We start from the raw sequence: 17,490 nt of genomic DNA, 5'->3' as shown, positions 1-17,490 counted from the left end.
GACGACATCTTTTGCTTGCGGGGGTTGAGCTTTGGCTCTTTGGTCCCGCCTCTCAACTGTCAATCAACAGGTGTACAGGTTCCTGAGCCTACTGGGCTCGATCATATCTACATTTGAAACATGTGTATGGAGTCAGCCTCCACCACATCACTGCCTAATGCATTCCCTTTGTTAATTACTCTGACATTAACAACAGTTCTTTCTAATGTTTCCACCTGAGTTCTCTTGTTCGTGTACCACCTGTGATAAATAGTTTATCTTTATCTACCCTTTCAATAATTCTGAGAATTTTATAGGTGGTAATCATGTTTCGCCTAACTCTAATGTCTTTCAGCGTCGCGAGGTTTAATTTCCGTAGTCTTTCCTCTCCCAGGTGATAACTTGAGTTTGACAGACTCCCTACACCTATTTTCATTACGTCACACTTTCTTGAGTTAAACTCTAATAGCCATTTGTTGGACCATTCCCTCAGTTTGTCCAGGTCATCTTGTACTCTCTTACTCTCCTGTCTTAATCCTTTTCATAAATTTACCATCATAAGCAAACATTGAAAGGGATGAATCTAAAAACCTCTGAAAGACCATTAAAGTATATCAGAAACAGGATAGATCCGAGTACAGAGTCCTGTGGGACTCCACTGGTGACATCACGCCAGTCTGAGGTCTCACTCCGCACAGTAACTCTGCTTCCTGTTGTTTAGGTACTCCCTGATCCATTGAGGCAACCTACCACTTGTTCCAGCTTGTTTCTCTAACTTATGCAACAGCCTCTTATGGAATACTGAATTAGAAGCTTTCTGACAATCCAAGAAAATGTAGTCTGCCGACCTTTCTCTTTCTTGCTTAATGTTTAATGTCTGGTCAAGTTCTATTAAACTTGTGAGGCACGATTTGCCATCCCTGAACCCCTGTTGGTGGTGTGTTACAAAGTCCCTTCTCTCCTGATGTGCTTTTCCTCATGATCTTCTCCATCACTTTGCCTGGTATACAAGTTAGGGACACTGGCCTGTAGTTCAGTGCCTCTTGTTTATTGTCACGCTTTTTGTATATTGGGACAACGATAACTGTCTTCCAACTTTCTGGTAGGTCTCCTGTTTCCAGTGACTTGTTATACACCATAAAGAGTAGCATGTAAAGTACTTCTGCTCCCTTTTTTAACATCCATAGTGAGATTCTGTCGAGAGTATATATATATATATATATATATATATATATATATATATATATATATATATATATATATATATATATATATATATATATATATATATATATATATATTGGGGGTACCACCTCTGGTTGTTTGTAGGGACCCATAAGCCTCGAAGAAGAAGATATGCAGCACCCGGGAGAGCCTTGTTGGGCTAGTATATACAGGGAAATTTACTGTACAAGATTACATGATTACAAATGTGGCCTTAACACATACACAACACAACCAATACAAGTAAATGAAAAACACGACAATGGGAAAACATTGGTCAATGTTACAGACGGGTTCGATCATTGTTACAAGTCAAACACTTCTTCGAATTTCTCCTTAGTTGGACTGGTGCCCAAGACGCAACAGGCATTCCCCCTCTGAATTGCAAAGGGCAGTCTTGTAAACATATGGTGTCGAATATGATTCTAACACGAATCTTCTCAATATTTCTTATGTTTTTCTTCACTGTCGAGGGAAGTTGAAAAATTAACTCTCCAAAGTTCATTTTCACACTTTATTATGGTCATGCATTTTGGAGAGTTAATTTTTCAACTACCCTCGACAGTGAAGAAAAACATAAGAAGTAATTGAGAAGATTCGTGTTAGAATAATTAATCTTACTCTTTTGGTAATATTCAACAACATATTTTCTCAAGAAAGACTGCTACCAATATATATATATATATATATATATATATATATATATATATATATATATATATATATATATATATATGCGAACAAGCCTGAATGGTCCCCAGGACTATATGCGAATGAAAACTCACACCCCAGAAGTGACTCGAACCCATACTCCCAGAGAACCCATACACGCATATATATATATATATATATATATATATATATATATATATATATATATATATATATATATATTGGTAGCTGTCTTTCTTTTAAACATATTTCGTTGAAAACGACAGAAAGTTATAGATTTATGATTCTGACACGAATTTTCTCGATATTCCTTTTGTTTTTCTTCACTGAAGCAGGAAGATGAAAAATTAACTCTCCAAAGTTCACTTTTACTTATTATTTGGACCTGACGCCTAGTGATGCGTTTCGTAAGGTCTCTCCTTACATTCTCAAAGACAAATTCTTCTGTTGTTGTTTAAGATTCAGCTTCTCGGAACAAAACGTTCCAAGTAGCACGGGCTATGGTGAGCCCGTATTGGACTTACCCGCCACAGGAGTGGGGCTGTAACTTAATTAAAAAAAAATTCTGTGTTAGCACATGTTTATATCCTCTAATGGTGATAGCACATGTTAATATCCTCTAATGGTGATAGCACATGTTTATATCCTCTAATGGTGAGGTGATAGGTGACAAACATGAGGTATTAATGGGGTCCTTAATTAATGGGGGTGGTAAGTTAAAGATTGTTGGCAACCAATGGTCATAAATACATATAAATCCAACATGTAATAAATACATGTTGGCAACCTATGGTCTGACTGGGCGTCAGACCCAAAGAAAAAGTAAAAGTGAACTTTGGAGAGTTAATTTTTCATCTTCCTGCTTCAGTGAAGAAAAACAAAAGGAATATCGAGAAAATTCGTGTCAGAATCATAAATCTATAACTTTCTGTCGTTTCCAACGAAATATATATATATATAAATATATATAAATATATATATATATAAATATATATATATATATATATATATATATATATATATATATATATATATATATATATATATATATATATATATATATATATATAGAGAGAGAGAGAGAGAGAGAGAGAGAGAGAGATCACAAAGAAATCACAATGACATGATATCAATGAGAAAAAATCCTTTTTTGGGGCAATGGGGTGAATCGAACCGGCATTCTAGTGATTCCCAGACACCTACCTGCCTTAATCCACTCAGCAACGATAGGACAAAAGCTAATCAACCCAGAACTCTACTTACCGATTCAAGTCCTCTCTCTGCCTCAAAATGATTTCCCATACATACGGAAACAAGACAGAGTAAGATAGACAGCTAAGACAGTCAGACAGACAGACAGACAGGGAGCGGGCCAGCAAGGTTCCCAGACTGGAAGACTGTTAGGAACATTAAGAATTACACACCTGCCAGCCACACACATGCCTCTCTCCACTCTCACCTTAATAACATCTTATTGAAAATTTTTATATATAAATGCCTTTCCCGTGAATAGGATTGTGTATAAAGGGTTCGTATGTTGTATATATGTTACTTGTATATAGTTTTATGAGGAGGAGGAATCTTAAGGAAAAGAAAACGGGGGGAATGTGTGGTGTCTGGACCACGTTTGGGGGGATTTTTGTTGGTTTCAGACACGCCGGAAGAAGCGTACGTAACTAGACAAATGATGCTTGTACGTGAGTCGTGTTGTGGCCTCTCTCTATCCTCTCTCTCTCTCTCTCTCTCTCTCTCTCTCTCTCTCTCTCTCTCTCTCTCTCTCTCTCTGTCCATCTCTCTCTCTCTCTCTCTCTCTCTCTCTCTCTCTCTCTCTCTCTCTCTCTCTCTCTATCCTCTCTCTCTCTCTCTCTCTCTATCCTCTCTCTCTCTCTCTCTCTCTCTCTCTCTCTCTCTCTCTCTCTCTCTCTCTCTCTCTCTCTCTCGGTCAAGATAAGGATTTGGGATGGGACGGGGGGAAAGGAATGGTGCCCAACCACTTGTGGACGGTCGAGGGATTGAAGCGAGACCGTCGCTCTACCGTCCAGCCTAAGTGGTTGGGCAACAATTTGATAAAAAAAGCAGTCGTTTGTATGTTATACTAATCCTCAGGGGGGGGGGGGGGGCGTACCCCCTTTCCCTAACCCCCCCCCCCCGTGACTACATATGTTGAGATCTACATAAGCTCAAGAAAAATGAGCTAGAATAAAACACACACACACACACACACACACACACACACACACACACACACACACACACACACACACACACACATGTAACGGATCGCCAATTCAAATTCCATTTTGCCGGATATCCGTTGTCTGTTTTTACTCCTAAACCCCCCCCCCCCCACCTGTAACCACTCTGAATATTACATGTGATTTTGAATTATTATTTGATTATGTCATTTGAAGGGATAATTTCCTCGTCAACACCTCCTCAACTGGAGAGAGAGAGAGGGAGAGAGAGAGAGAGAGAGAGAGAGAGAGAGAGAGAGAGAGAGAGAGAGAGAGAGAGAGAGAGAGAGAGAGAGAGAGAGAGAGAGAGAGAGAGAGGTTTGTGTTTCCTTTCAATCTTCCTGCTTGTTTGACTTAGCTAACTCACAGGCTGACTGGTAGACTTTTTCCTGTGTGTGTGTGTGTGTGTGTGTGTGTGTGTGTGTGTGTGTGTGTGTGTGTGTGTGTGTGTGTGTGTGTGTGTGTGTGTGTGTGTGTGTGTGTGAGTGAGTGCAGGGATATACCTAAGCCTCTGACTAGCCTACTAAATGTTACACTTTCCTGTGTTTTTTTTTTTTTTTTGGTTAGGCCGTGGATTTAAGCCTCGCCTGTTGGTTAGGTTTGGTTATGTCCAATGTTGTTTAGCATCTTCTTAAGGAGTTGTTGTTGATACCCCCCCCCCCAAGATTGTCCCTCTAATGCTTGCCTACATGACGGTCGTTCTCTAAGGAAGAACAACGGTAATGTTAGCGAACAAATTATTTATGAGAAGTGACAGAGAGAAAGAAATCTTTCCAAAGACACACACACACACACTTGATTGACGGTTGAGAGGCGGGACCAAAGAGCCAGAGCCCCCCCCCCCCCAAGCACAAATAGGTGAGTACACAGCAAGTCACCGCAGGGACACATGTTAACAATTTCAACATTAACTTTGGTGACAATGGAATGTCTGGTTCAGTTTTTGGAATAGTGATGCTGAGGTCTTGCGCTTGCCGAAGATCACATCAGGTGGAGAGAGAGAGAGAGAGAGAGAGAGAGAGAGAGAGAGAGAGAGAGAGAGAGAGAGAGAGAGAGAGAGAGAGAGAGAGAGAGAGAGAGAGAGAGAGAGAACAAGGGCTGTCTCACGCCCAGAGAGAGAGAGAGAGAGAGAGAGAGAGAGAGAGAGAGAGAGAGAGAGAGAGAGAGAGAACAAGGGCTGTCTCACGCCCAGAGAGAGAGAGAGAGAGAGAGAGAGAGAGAGAGAGAGAGAGAGAGAGAGAGAGAGAGAGAGAGAGAGAGAGAGAGAGAGAGAGAGAGAGAGCGCACAAGAAGTGAAAGTAAGAAATTAGTGCAAGAGTGAGTGAAATCGTCCACAGAAGACTTGCAGGTATGTTGCAACCTAAATGTTATTGTTGAACAGAACGTGACGAGTTGTTCTTCCTGCACGGTGTTCTACTGTTACGAGGCTTTAACCTTCAAATGTTCTTCTCTCGGTAACTGTTACCTTAGGGTGGTGTTCTGATGTTATAATCTATTTTTGAATGGTGTTCTCCAAATAACTGTTTCCCAGCATGATGTTCTCCAGTTACCTGTTCTTTGAATGTTGTTCTTCACTGCCTTGGAAGTTTGTTCTACTATTCCCACAATGTAGTTCTGTTCTCTGAATGTTCTACTTTCCTCTGTTCCAGGAATGCTGTTCTCATGTTCTCCTGAATGTTCTCCTGTTCCTTCAATGTTCTTGTAGATATTGTTATTTTGTTCCATGTTCGTTCTGACAAGTGTTCTACTATTCACAGTGTTCTTCAGTGAATCTTGTATTATATTCACTGATGTTCTTTCATTAGACGTTGACCAGACCACACACTGGAAAGTGAAGGGACGACGACGTTTCGGTCCGTCCTGGACCATTCTTAAGATCATCTTGAGAATGGTCCAGGACGGACCGAAACGTCGTCGTCCCTAATGACTTACTGTAAATACATAGCTCTTGAAATAGCCCTTTTCTCTGTAACTAGCTGACATTGTAACTATAAGGTGTGAAGGATAGATGAAATTGTTTATGTAATAATCTAAGATGAGGTCTGATAAAGATATTTTGTGCCCCTCTGAAATGCATTTTTGCGCTACCGCTCACAGGATGAGTATGGGGTGCACAATAAACTAGCCGGCAATACTTAAAATCGTCGTCCCTTCACTTTCTAGTGTGTGGTCTGGTCCACTTACTTCAGCCGCGTTATTGTGACTCCTCGCCTTTCATTAGATGATCAATGACAAGTCTTAGAGACATATGTACACTCACAGGTGCGGTACACAGGTGCACTTTTCCACAGGTGCGGTACACACACAGGTGCACTTGTCCACAGGTGCGGTACACACACAGGTGCACTTGTCCACAGGTGCGGTACACACACAGGTGCGATACAATAACAGGTGCACTTGTACACAGGTGCGGTACACACACAGGTGCACTTGTACACAGGTGCTCTTGTACACAGGTGCACTTGTACACAGGTGCGGTACACTCACAGGTGTTCTTGTCCACAGGTGCGGTACACTGGCTACAGAGACCGGCCTCTTGAGGAAAGGAGACAACGGTTCCAAGCTGGCGTGAGGGAGGGACACACCGAGATGGTGAGTGTGGTGATGGTGTATGGTGATGGTGTATGGTGATGGTGTGTGGTGATGGTGTGTGGTGATGGTGTATGGTGATGGTGTATGGTGATGGTGTATGGTGATGGTGTATGGTGATGGTGTATGGTGATGGTGTGTGGTGATGGTGTATGGTGATGGTGTGTGGTGATGGTGTGTGGTGATGGTGTGTGGTGATGGTGTATGGTGATGGTGTATGGTGATGGTGTATGGTGATGGTGTGTGGTGATGGTGTGTGGTGATGGTGTATGGTGATGGTGTATGGTGATGGTGTATGGTGATGGTGTATGGTGATGGTGTGTGGTGATGGTGTATGGTGATGGTGTGTGGTGATGGTGTATGGTGATGGTGTGTGGTGATGGTGTATGGTGATGGTGTGTGGTGATGGTGTATGGTGATGGTGTATGGTGATGGTGTATGGTGATGGTGTATGGTGATGGTGTATGGTGATGGTGTATGGTGATGGTATGTGGTGTATGGTGTAGTGTGGTGATGGTATATGGTGATGGTGTGTGGTGATGGTGTATGGTGATGGTGTGTGGTGATGGTGTGTGGTGATGGTGTGTGGTGATGGTGTGTGGTGATGGTGTGTGGTGATGGTGTGTGGTGATGGTGTATGGTGATGGTGTGTGGTGATGGTGTGTGGTGATGGTGTATGGTGATGGTGTATGGTGATGGTGTGTGGTGATGGTGTGTGGTGATGGTGTGTGGTGATGGTGTATGGTGATGGTGTGTGGTGATGGTGTGTGGTGATGGTGTGTGGTGATGGTGTATGGTGATGGTATGTGGTGTATGGTGTAGTGTGGTGATGGTGTGTGGTGATGGTGTATGGTGACGGTGTGTGGTGATGGTGTGTGGTGATGGTGTGTGGTGATGGTGTATGGTGATGGTGTGTGGTGATGGTGTATGGTGATGGTGTGTGGTGATGGTGTATGGTGATGGTGTGTGGTGATGGTGTATGGTGATGGTATATGGTGATGGTGTGTGGTGATGGTGTATGGTGATGGTGTATGGTGATGGTGTATGATGGTGTATGGTGATGGTATATGGTGATGGTGTGTGGTGATGGTGTATGGTGATGGTGTGTGGTGATGGTGTATGGTGATGGTGTGTGGTGATGGTGTATGGTGATGGTATATGGTGATGGTGTGTGGTGATGGTGTATGGTGATGGTGTATGGTGATGGTGTGTGGTGATGGTGTATGGTGATGGTGTATGGTGATGGTGTATGGTGATGGTGTATGATGGTGTATGGTGATGGTGTGTGGTGATGGTGTATGGTGATGGTGTGTGGTGATGGTGTGTGGTGATGGTGTGTGGTGATGGTGTATGGTGATGGTATATGGTGATGGTGTGTGGTGATGGTGTATGGTGATGGTGAATGGCGTAGTGGTGATGGAGTGTGGAATAGTGACGACCTTAGTAAGAGTAGTGTGTAGCTGTGCTATAAATAAGAAAGTATTTATTGTCTATAACATCACCAGAATTATGCATTATTATGTCTTAATTTAATAAAATTATTATCAATTTATGTAAAAAAATCAAACTGTAAATGCATTAAAAAAATTATAAAATATAGCAAACAAATATATGCCGTTATGTAAATTTCTACGTAAAGCTTCCAGTTTTCGCTAGCCAACCATTGGTCCCTTCCATCTCCACCGACCCTGGAAGTAGTTACGGTAAGGGGGAGTAATTAAACAAAGACAGATAACAGCCAAGCACTAACTGCCAGCCTCCCCCCCCCCCCGGGCCGAACAAGCTGTTTAAACTGTAATTTTGGCGGAAAACCGTGAAGGGTGGCAACTGTCTCCCACCAGCTGGGGCCAGTTGCCAGGTATCGCTATCTACTTCAACGTCTTTAACACGTCAAACTTTAAAAGTTTATAATTTAAAAATAACAACAACAAAAAAACAGCTGTTTTCTGGTCACCACACACACCCTCTCTTCTCTTCCCATACTCTCCCTTTCCTAGTTCAGCAGCCCCTCCGAGGCCCTGTTAACTATCCTCCGAGGCCCTGTTAACGATCTCATAGGACAACAACCCCACCCAATTTGCAACACCCATTGAACAACTTCCTACACCAGTGGAACGACCATCAAGGGGGGGGGGGGGAGAGGAAGTGGGAATGGAGAGAAGAAAGTGAGCTATAAGCTTGTAATGTCCTCATAGATATGAACACTAATAAAACAAGTGAACGTGGCAAAAGATCACAAGAAGAAAGCCCCGACGTAATAGCACTCACAGAAACAAAACTGACAGGAGTCATAACAAATGCAGTGTTTCTGTAGGAATAATATATAGTAAGGAAAGAAAGGAAAGGAAGAGATGGAGGAGTGGTTCAGCTGATATGGAAAAACTGGCGTTTCAATGAGATGGATATCCCGGGCTGTGAAGAGTTGAGTGAGTACGTAACAGGCACTATGGCAACTGGAGGGCAGAAAACAAGAGTAGTAGTAATAAATAACCCCCACTATCTTGAGGTTATCTTGAGGTTATCTTGAGATGATTTCGGGGCTTTAGTGTCCCCGCGGCCCGGTCCTCGACCAGGCCTCCACCCCCAGGAAGCAGCCCGTGACAGCTGACTAACACCCAGGTACCTATTTTACTGCTAGGTAACAGGGGCATAGGGTGAAAGAAACTCTGCCCATTGTTTCTCGCCGGCGCCTGGGATCGAACCCGGGACCACAGGATCACAAGTCTAGCGTGCTGTCCGCTCGGCCGACCGACTCCCCCTGCTCAGCCGACCGGCTCCCCCTAAATGACAGAAGACCCAGACAGGAATACTATTTAAATCACTGATGTTGTCCAGCCTTGAGTACTGTTCAGTACTCAGTTCCCCTTTCAGAGCAGGGGAAGATTTCCGTAATATAGGGAATACAGAGAACATATACAGCATTTATAGACATGATAAAGCTCTCAAAATGTACTCTCTGGAAAGGAGACAAGAGAGATATCAAATAATATATACATAGACGATACTGGAGCGCCAAATCCCAAGTTTGCACAGTATAATAACAACATACTGGAACGTAACATACGGAATGAAATGTAGAATAGGATCAGTGAAGAGCAGAGGTGTCATAGGCACAATCAGAGAACACTGTATGAACATCAGAGGTCCACATCTATTCAATACTTTCCCAGCAAGCAATATATATGTAAATATTGGCAGAACAGAGGTTGACATCTCCAAGAAACAATTAGATAAGTTCTTGCAAGAAATGCCGGACCAACCAGGTTGTAGTTGATATGTGGGCCTGTGGGCCGCTCCAAGCAACAGTCTGTTGGATCAAGTTACCACAAGGCGAGCTTAGCCCTGGGCCAGACTTGGGGAGTAGAAGACCTCCTGGAACCCTCCCAGGTAAGATCATGACTACCATTAATATAATAGTTACGGTCGCTTGCAGGAATGGATCCAGACTGCTAATCACTGGAGACCCCAACTATGGGAGAATAGACTTGGAGAACAGAGACCCACATGGAGGATCTGGTACATGGAGAGCTAAACTATTGGATGTGGCAACAAGAAACTCTCTAAGCCGACATTTCAATGGACTGACAAGAATGAAAGGGGAAGATGAACCAGCTAGACTTGATCTGATATTCACCCTGAACGAGTCATACATAAGGAAAGTCAAGACTGAAAACTTGTGTTAGGAATCATTTAGAACCTTGCATACCACATATGTAAGACCAATGATGGAGTATGCAGCTCCCCCATGGAGTCTGTATCTAGTCAAGCACACAAGTTGGAGAAGGTTCAAAGGTATGCCACCAGATTAGTACCCGAGCTGAAGGGTATGGGCTAAGAGAAAAAACTACTGGAATTAAACCTCACGTCTCTGGAAGACAGAAGAGTTTGGGGTGATATGATCACGACATACAAAATTCTCAAGGGAACTGATAGGGTTGATAAAGATATCATTTAACACGGGTGGTACGAGAACAAGGGGACACAGTTGAATACTGAGTACCCAAATGAGCCACAGTGACGTTAGAAAGGACTTTTTCAGTGTCAGAGTAGTTAACAAATGGAGTGCACTAGGCAGTGATGTGGTGGAGGCTGACTCCATACACAGTTTCAAATTAAGATATGATAGCTCCAGTAGGCTCAGGAATCTGTACACCAGTTGATTGACAATTAAGAGGCGGGACCAAAGAGCTGAAAAATCAAACCCCGCAGGCACAACTAGGTGAGTACATACACATACACAGGTTCTCGTAGCTGTATAGACAGCGCTCTTGGATCGTTCTAAGAGCCCGGGTTCGATTCCCGGTCGAGGCAGAAACAAATGAGCTGTGTTTCTTTCACCTGATGCGCCTGGTCACCTAGCAGTAAATGATTACCTGGGTGTTGGACAGCCGCTACGGGCTGCTTCCTGGAGATGTGTGTGTGTGTGTGTGTGTGTGTGTGTGTGTGTGTGTGTGTGTGTGTGTGTGTGTGTGAGTGGGAGAAATATGTCGTAGATATGACAAATATATCACGAATCTAGTACATTAGACAACCGACGGTTAGAAAGGCGGGGTCCAGGAGCTAACAGCTCGCTCCTGCAGGCACAAAATAGTCAATATACACGATAAATACACCCAAATCAACTTCCCCCATCTTGCTGTCACTGGCAACTGAAGGGAATCACAGACGCCTGTATCCGCACCAGCCCTCGACACCCACGTGACAAAAGCAGGGCGGATCCTCTAGTCAAAACAGTGTCTGATCCCACCCAGGCGCTAAGCGGACGACCCAATCCTCCTCACTCTCTCCCCCTGATCCCTTCTTCCGCTATGCTCGTGAATTCAACCTGAATTTATATTTAGGTATAATTTTCTCGTCGCAGAGACCAGCAGATTTCTGAGTAGTTTGACATATACTATAATTATATGTGATTCACTGCCACAAGAAAATAAAAAGATGTGAATTCTGTTAGAATGAATGAAAGAAGTGAACGAAAATATGAGGAAATTTATGTAAAGAACTATAATATGTGAAGGAAAGTCGATAAAATATATATGAAAAATATATAACAACTGCATTAAATCAAACGATACGCGAAAATGAATGAAAAACATGAAAATTCGGAAAAAAATGTATTATTTTAAACACGACAAACGAACGAAACGATAAGGAAAACGCAGATAACCAGTGATATAAAACATAGGATGAAGATAAGAAAATGACAATAATCAATAAAAATATGAAAAAAAATAAGACAGAAAATTTAAAAACAATAAAAGGAAACATAAAGTTGAAAAGATGAGAATATATAATAAAAAAAATATATAAATAAATTTAAAAAAAATTAAATAAAGAGATAGACAAAACCAATTAAAAGTGATCGATAGACTATAAAATCTATCGACATATAAAACATATAATGAGACTAGAAGCGACAAGTGGTATACGATATGCTATAAAATATATTCCCAACCTACGATAGATGAATACAAGAACACGACCCATATTAAGAGTATGCCGCGACCCACGGAGAAATGGCAGCGGTAATACAATATAGAATAATACAATAGAGGACAATACAATACCAGCAACATCGAACCCTTAAAAAATCCCCATACCTTAAAACACCGTAAATACCTTAAAATATCGTAAATTCATCTCAAAACATGTAAAACACTGGCCTCCTGCCAGCCCTCACACACCACGAAACATCATGAAGAACAACTCATGAAGAACAACAATGAAGAACACTCATATAACATCAAGAACAACAAAGGGTGTGGTTCGTACATTTAAGGTCACCAGTGGGGTCTTGAATCCCTTCTCTGTACCCTGAACTCTGTTATCAGATCCTGTTCCGCCTGGCGTGTTCACAGCATTCGTCCCGGTGTTCATCAGTGAGGAACAAATGATATATTTAATGACAGGGGGTGAGGGGGGGGGGAGTAGGCGAGTTTGGGTTCGTATCACGAAACATCTTACGAAATGCTGTTATCAAGCACGACTCACTAATTTAGGCTTCGATTCAATCGGCAATTTTGGAATGATTTTTGTTTTCTCTCTCTAACTTTTGGAGGTTAATTGTGAAGCCTTTGGTGTTGTATATTATGGGTTTTCATTGTTTTTTTTGTTTTTTGTTTTTCTTGAGATATATACAAGAGTTGTTACATTCTTGTACAGCCACTAGTACACGTAGCGTTTCGGGCAAGTCCTTAATCCTATGGTCCCTGGAATACGATCCCCTACCGCGAAGAATCGTTTTTTCATCCAAGTACACATTTTACTGTTGCGTTAAACAGAGGCTACAGTTAAGGATTTGCGTCCAGTAAATCCTCCCCGGCCAGGATACGAACCCATGACATAGCGCTCGCGGAACGCCAGGCGAGTGTCTTACCACTACACCACGGAGACTGAATATTTTCATCTTTATTTTCCTTCTTTCCATTCCTCGTTCCTCCTACTTCTCTTCCATTCCCAACTCATCCTCTTCTGTCTTCCAGTGTCGTGAGGTTCGGTTCCAGTAATCTTTCCTCGTAGCTCATTCCTCTCAGCTCGGGGACTAGTCTGGTGGCATCCCTCTAAACCTTTTCTAACTTCGTTTTGTGTTTGACTAGATGTGGACTCCAGGCTGGAGCTGCATATTTCAGTATTGGTCTGACATATGTGGTATACAAGGTTCTGAATGATTCCAGACACGAGTTTCTGAAGGCAGTTCTTATGTTCGCCAGCCTTGCATACGCTGCTGGTGTCGTAATTTTGATGTGAGCTTTAGTGGACAGGTTTAGTGTGTGTGTGTGTGTGTGTGTGTGTGTGTGTGTGTGTGTGTGTGTGTGTGTGTGTGTGTGTGTATTCGCCTAGTTGTATTCACCTAGATGTGCTTGCGGGGGTTGAGCTCTGCTCTTTCGGCCCGGCTCTCAACTGTCAATCAATCAACTGTTCCTAACTACTAACATTCCCCCCCCCCCACACACACACCCAGGAAGCAGCCCGTAACAGCTGTCTAACTCCCATGTACCTATTTACTGCTAGCTAACAGGGGCATCAGAATGAAAGAAACTGCCTTTATGTCTCTGCCGGCGCCAGGAATCGAACCCGGGCCACAGGATTACGAGTCCCGCTCGCTGTCCACTCAGCTACCAGACCCCCTGTGCGTGCGTGCGAGAGCGAGGGTATTAAAACACTGCAGGATATGTAACCGATCATCAGCGGATAGTAGATCATAGAGGCGTTGATGAGTCTGATGATTGATGGTTTTGTCTTAGTCTCCCTCCCACACCCTTCACTACACCCACACTACACCCTCACCACACCCACACTACACCCTCACCACATCCACACTACATCCACACTACACCCTCACCACACCCTCACTACACCCTCACTACACCCACACCACACCCACACTACACCCTCACCACACCCTCACCACACCCACGCTACACCCTCACCACATCCACACTACATCCACACTACACTCTCACCACACCCTCACTACACCCACACTACACCCTCACTACACCCTCACTACATCCACACTACACCCACCCTACATCCACACTACACCCTCACCACACCCACACTACACCCTCACCACACCCTCACCACACCCACACTACACCCTCACCACACCCACACTACACCCTCACCACATCCACACTACATCCACACTACACCCTCACCACACCCTCACCACACCCTCACTACACCCACCCTACATCCACACTACACCCACACTACACCCACCCTACATCCACACTACACCCACACTACACCCACCCTACATCCACACTACACCCACCCTACATCCACACTACACCTCACCACACCCACACTACACTCTCACCACACCCTCACAACACCCCACACACCTGATAGCTATGGGGGGCTAATAGTTGAGTGGACAGCGCTCTGGACTAGTAATCCTAGGGTCCGGGTTTGATCCCTAGTGATGGCGGAGACAAATAAGCAGTTTCTATCACTCTGATGCCCGTGTCACCTAGCAGTAAATAGGTACCTGGGAGTTAGACAGCTGTTACGGGCTGCTTCCTGTGTGGGTGTGTGTGTGGGGGGGAAGTTAGTAGTTAGGAACAGTTGATTGATTGACAGTTGAGAGGCGGGCCGAAAGAGCAGAGCTCAACCCCCGCAAACACAACTAGGTGAGTACACACACCATTAATAAAAGTTGACAGGAATGAGAGTAAAATTGCACCAAAGTCATTAATGAGAAAGTTCTGAGCAGCAGAACTACAAAATAAATGATAGATGTGTCGACCGGGTGGTGTAGGACGGAGCCTCAGGAGACCCGGGTTCGGGGGCTGGCCAGTCAGGACGTCTATTTATCACCGACAGCTTCAAGTCTGGTATTACTTGAGTGGGGGGGGGAGGGTGCTTGTCTTGTACTTCAAAAGTACAGCTGTGTGTGTGTGTACTCATCTCGCTGTGCTTGCTGGTGGTTGAGCTCTGGCTCTTTGGTCCCGCCTCTCAACTGTCAATCAACTGGTGTACAGGTACCCTATCAATTCCTCTGAGAATTTTGTAGGTAGTGATCATGTCACCCCTTACTCTTCTGTCTTGTGGGAAAGGCTGCGTTTCCTGCAGCCTTTCCTCGTAACTCATGCCTCTTAGTTCTGGGACTAGCCTAGTGGCATACCTCTGAACTTTTCCCAGCTTCGTCTTGTGCTTGACAAGATACGGGATCCATACTGGGGCTGCATACTCCAGGATTGATCTTACATATGTGGTATACAAGGTTCTGAATGATTCCTTGCACAAGTTCCTGAAGGCTGTTCTGATGTTAGCCAGCCTTGCATACGCCGCAGATGTTATTCTTTTTATGTAGGCTTCATGAGATAAGTTTGGTGTGATATCAACTCCTAGATCTTTCTCTCTGTCCGTTTCATGAAGGACTTCATCTCCCATTCGGTATCCTGTGTCTGGCCTCCTGTTTCCACCGCTTAGTTTCATTACCTTACATTTACTCGGGTTGAAATTTAGCATTTGTTGCCTGATCTTAGCATTCAATTAACCCTGTGAGGCAGGAGGACTTGCCATCCCTAAACTCACGCTGATGTTATGATACAAACTTATTTCGCTCCAGATGGTTCACTAGCTTTCTTCACACAATCTTCTCCGTCATCTTGCATGGTATGCAAGTTAGGGACACTGGCCTGTAGTTCAGTGCCTTCTATCACCCTTCTTGTATATCGGGACTACATTAGCAGTCTTCCAAATTTTTGGCAGTTCACCTGTTTCCAGTGATTTGTTATACACTATAGAGAGTGGCAGGCACAGCTCCTTCTGCTCCTTCCTTTAGTATCCATGGTGAGATTCCATCTGGGCCTATAGCCTTTGTCACATCCAACTCTAGCAAAAGCTTCTTTACATCCCCACTGGTAATCCCAAACTCTTATAGTGATGCCTAGTTAACTGTTCCCTCTCTTATCTCTGGAATTTCTCCTTGCTCTAAGGTGATGACCTGGAATATTCAGTTCCTCACACTCTTCCCTGTCGTTTGTAGTGAATCTGTCTGCGCCTGAATCTGTCTCAAGATAACCTCAAGATAGCCTGTCCTCAGTTTCATTACCTGTTCCTTCACTGTTGTTTTTTCTCCTAATGTGGCTGTGATTATCACATCCCTCTCTCCTGATGTGGCTGCGCACGCACGCACACACACACACACACGTGCGTGCGTGTGTGTGTGTGTGCACACGCGTGAAGCAGTGTGTGAGCGGTCAGTGGTGTGGCTCGCCTCACGACCACACTCTGCTTCACCGACAGTTTTGTGGGTTAGACCATCGTGAACGTGCGGTTCATACCGGCCATTATCTCCTGCTGTTCATCTAGCACAACCAGCCTTAATCCCTCACCATCGACTCGAGGTCTTTAGACAAAACTGAAACAAACCCCAAAGATCCTAACAAGATTTCGCAATGAATCAAATTACACCGTTGCAAACACACACACACACACACACACACACACACACACACACACACACACACACAATAAACGGTGTTAACAACCTCCTCTGCGGCCAATTCAGCATTAGGAGTCGTTACAGTGGTTTGTCAGACGATAACAGCTCATATCTGGTGTGGCAGCGATTATACACCCTGACTTTAATGACCGGTATTTACAGTGAATCGCCTTCGTTTCTGTTATATCATGCCACCAATTTCAAAACATATTTGCCAAGACCCTCAAATTTCGATGTAAATTATGAATATATTGATTGGCTCTGAGTCTAACGACTCCTGACTTCAAATTAAGTCTTTGACGAAAGGCGTGAGTCTATCGTTCAAGATCAAGTATGTTTATTGAGACAAGAAAGAAATACATCTTAAAGGGATAGACAGAAATAACTCTAAAAGGGATAGAGGAGCTTAGGCTATTTCTAACCTGCTGATTCTTTCGGTAAGAATAAGGTCAATCACTATCCTGATTGACCTATTGTCATTCATGGTGACACAAGCCTGGACACGGCCTCGTTTGACCCTTAATTAAGGGGGTAGTTGCCGCCACTACGGGCCATTAGCGAAGCTATGGTGGTAGGGGGGGGAGGGTGATTATTGGTGTTGGTGGTGATTAGGTGAGGCAGAGTGTTGCGGTGAATGGTGAGTTTGGTGACAGATGGGAATAGTGATGGTGAATGTGGTGATTCTGTCCACGGGGGGGGGGGAAGTGATGGAGGTGTGGCGGTAGTGATAGAGAGAGAGAGAGAGAGAGAGAGAGAGAGAGAGAGAGAGAGAGAGAGAGAGAGAGAGAGAGAGAGAGAGAGAGAGAGAGAGAGAGAGAGAGAGAGAGAGAGAGAGAT

General features: G+C 43.9%; 1 protein-coding gene across 1 annotated transcript in view; it reads left to right on the top strand.

Moving 5' to 3' along the window:
• Positions 1 to 17,490, top strand: part of LOC123751698 (protein big brother) — a 124,775-nt gene that overhangs the window by 71,102 nt on the left and 36,183 nt on the right. Inside the window, exon 3 of the mRNA XM_069319262.1 lies at positions 6,615 to 6,701. Coding sequence (XP_069175363.1) covers positions 6,615 to 6,701 — 87 coding nt within the window. The remainder of the gene's footprint in view (positions 1 to 6,614; positions 6,702 to 17,490) is intronic.

The sequence above is a fragment of the Procambarus clarkii genome, chromosome 92 (assembly GCF_040958095.1).
Source record: "Procambarus clarkii isolate CNS0578487 chromosome 92, FALCON_Pclarkii_2.0, whole genome shotgun sequence".
NCBI lineage: Eukaryota > Metazoa > Arthropoda > Malacostraca > Decapoda > Cambaridae > Procambarus > Procambarus clarkii.
This window is presented reverse-complemented; position numbering and strand designations above follow the sequence as displayed.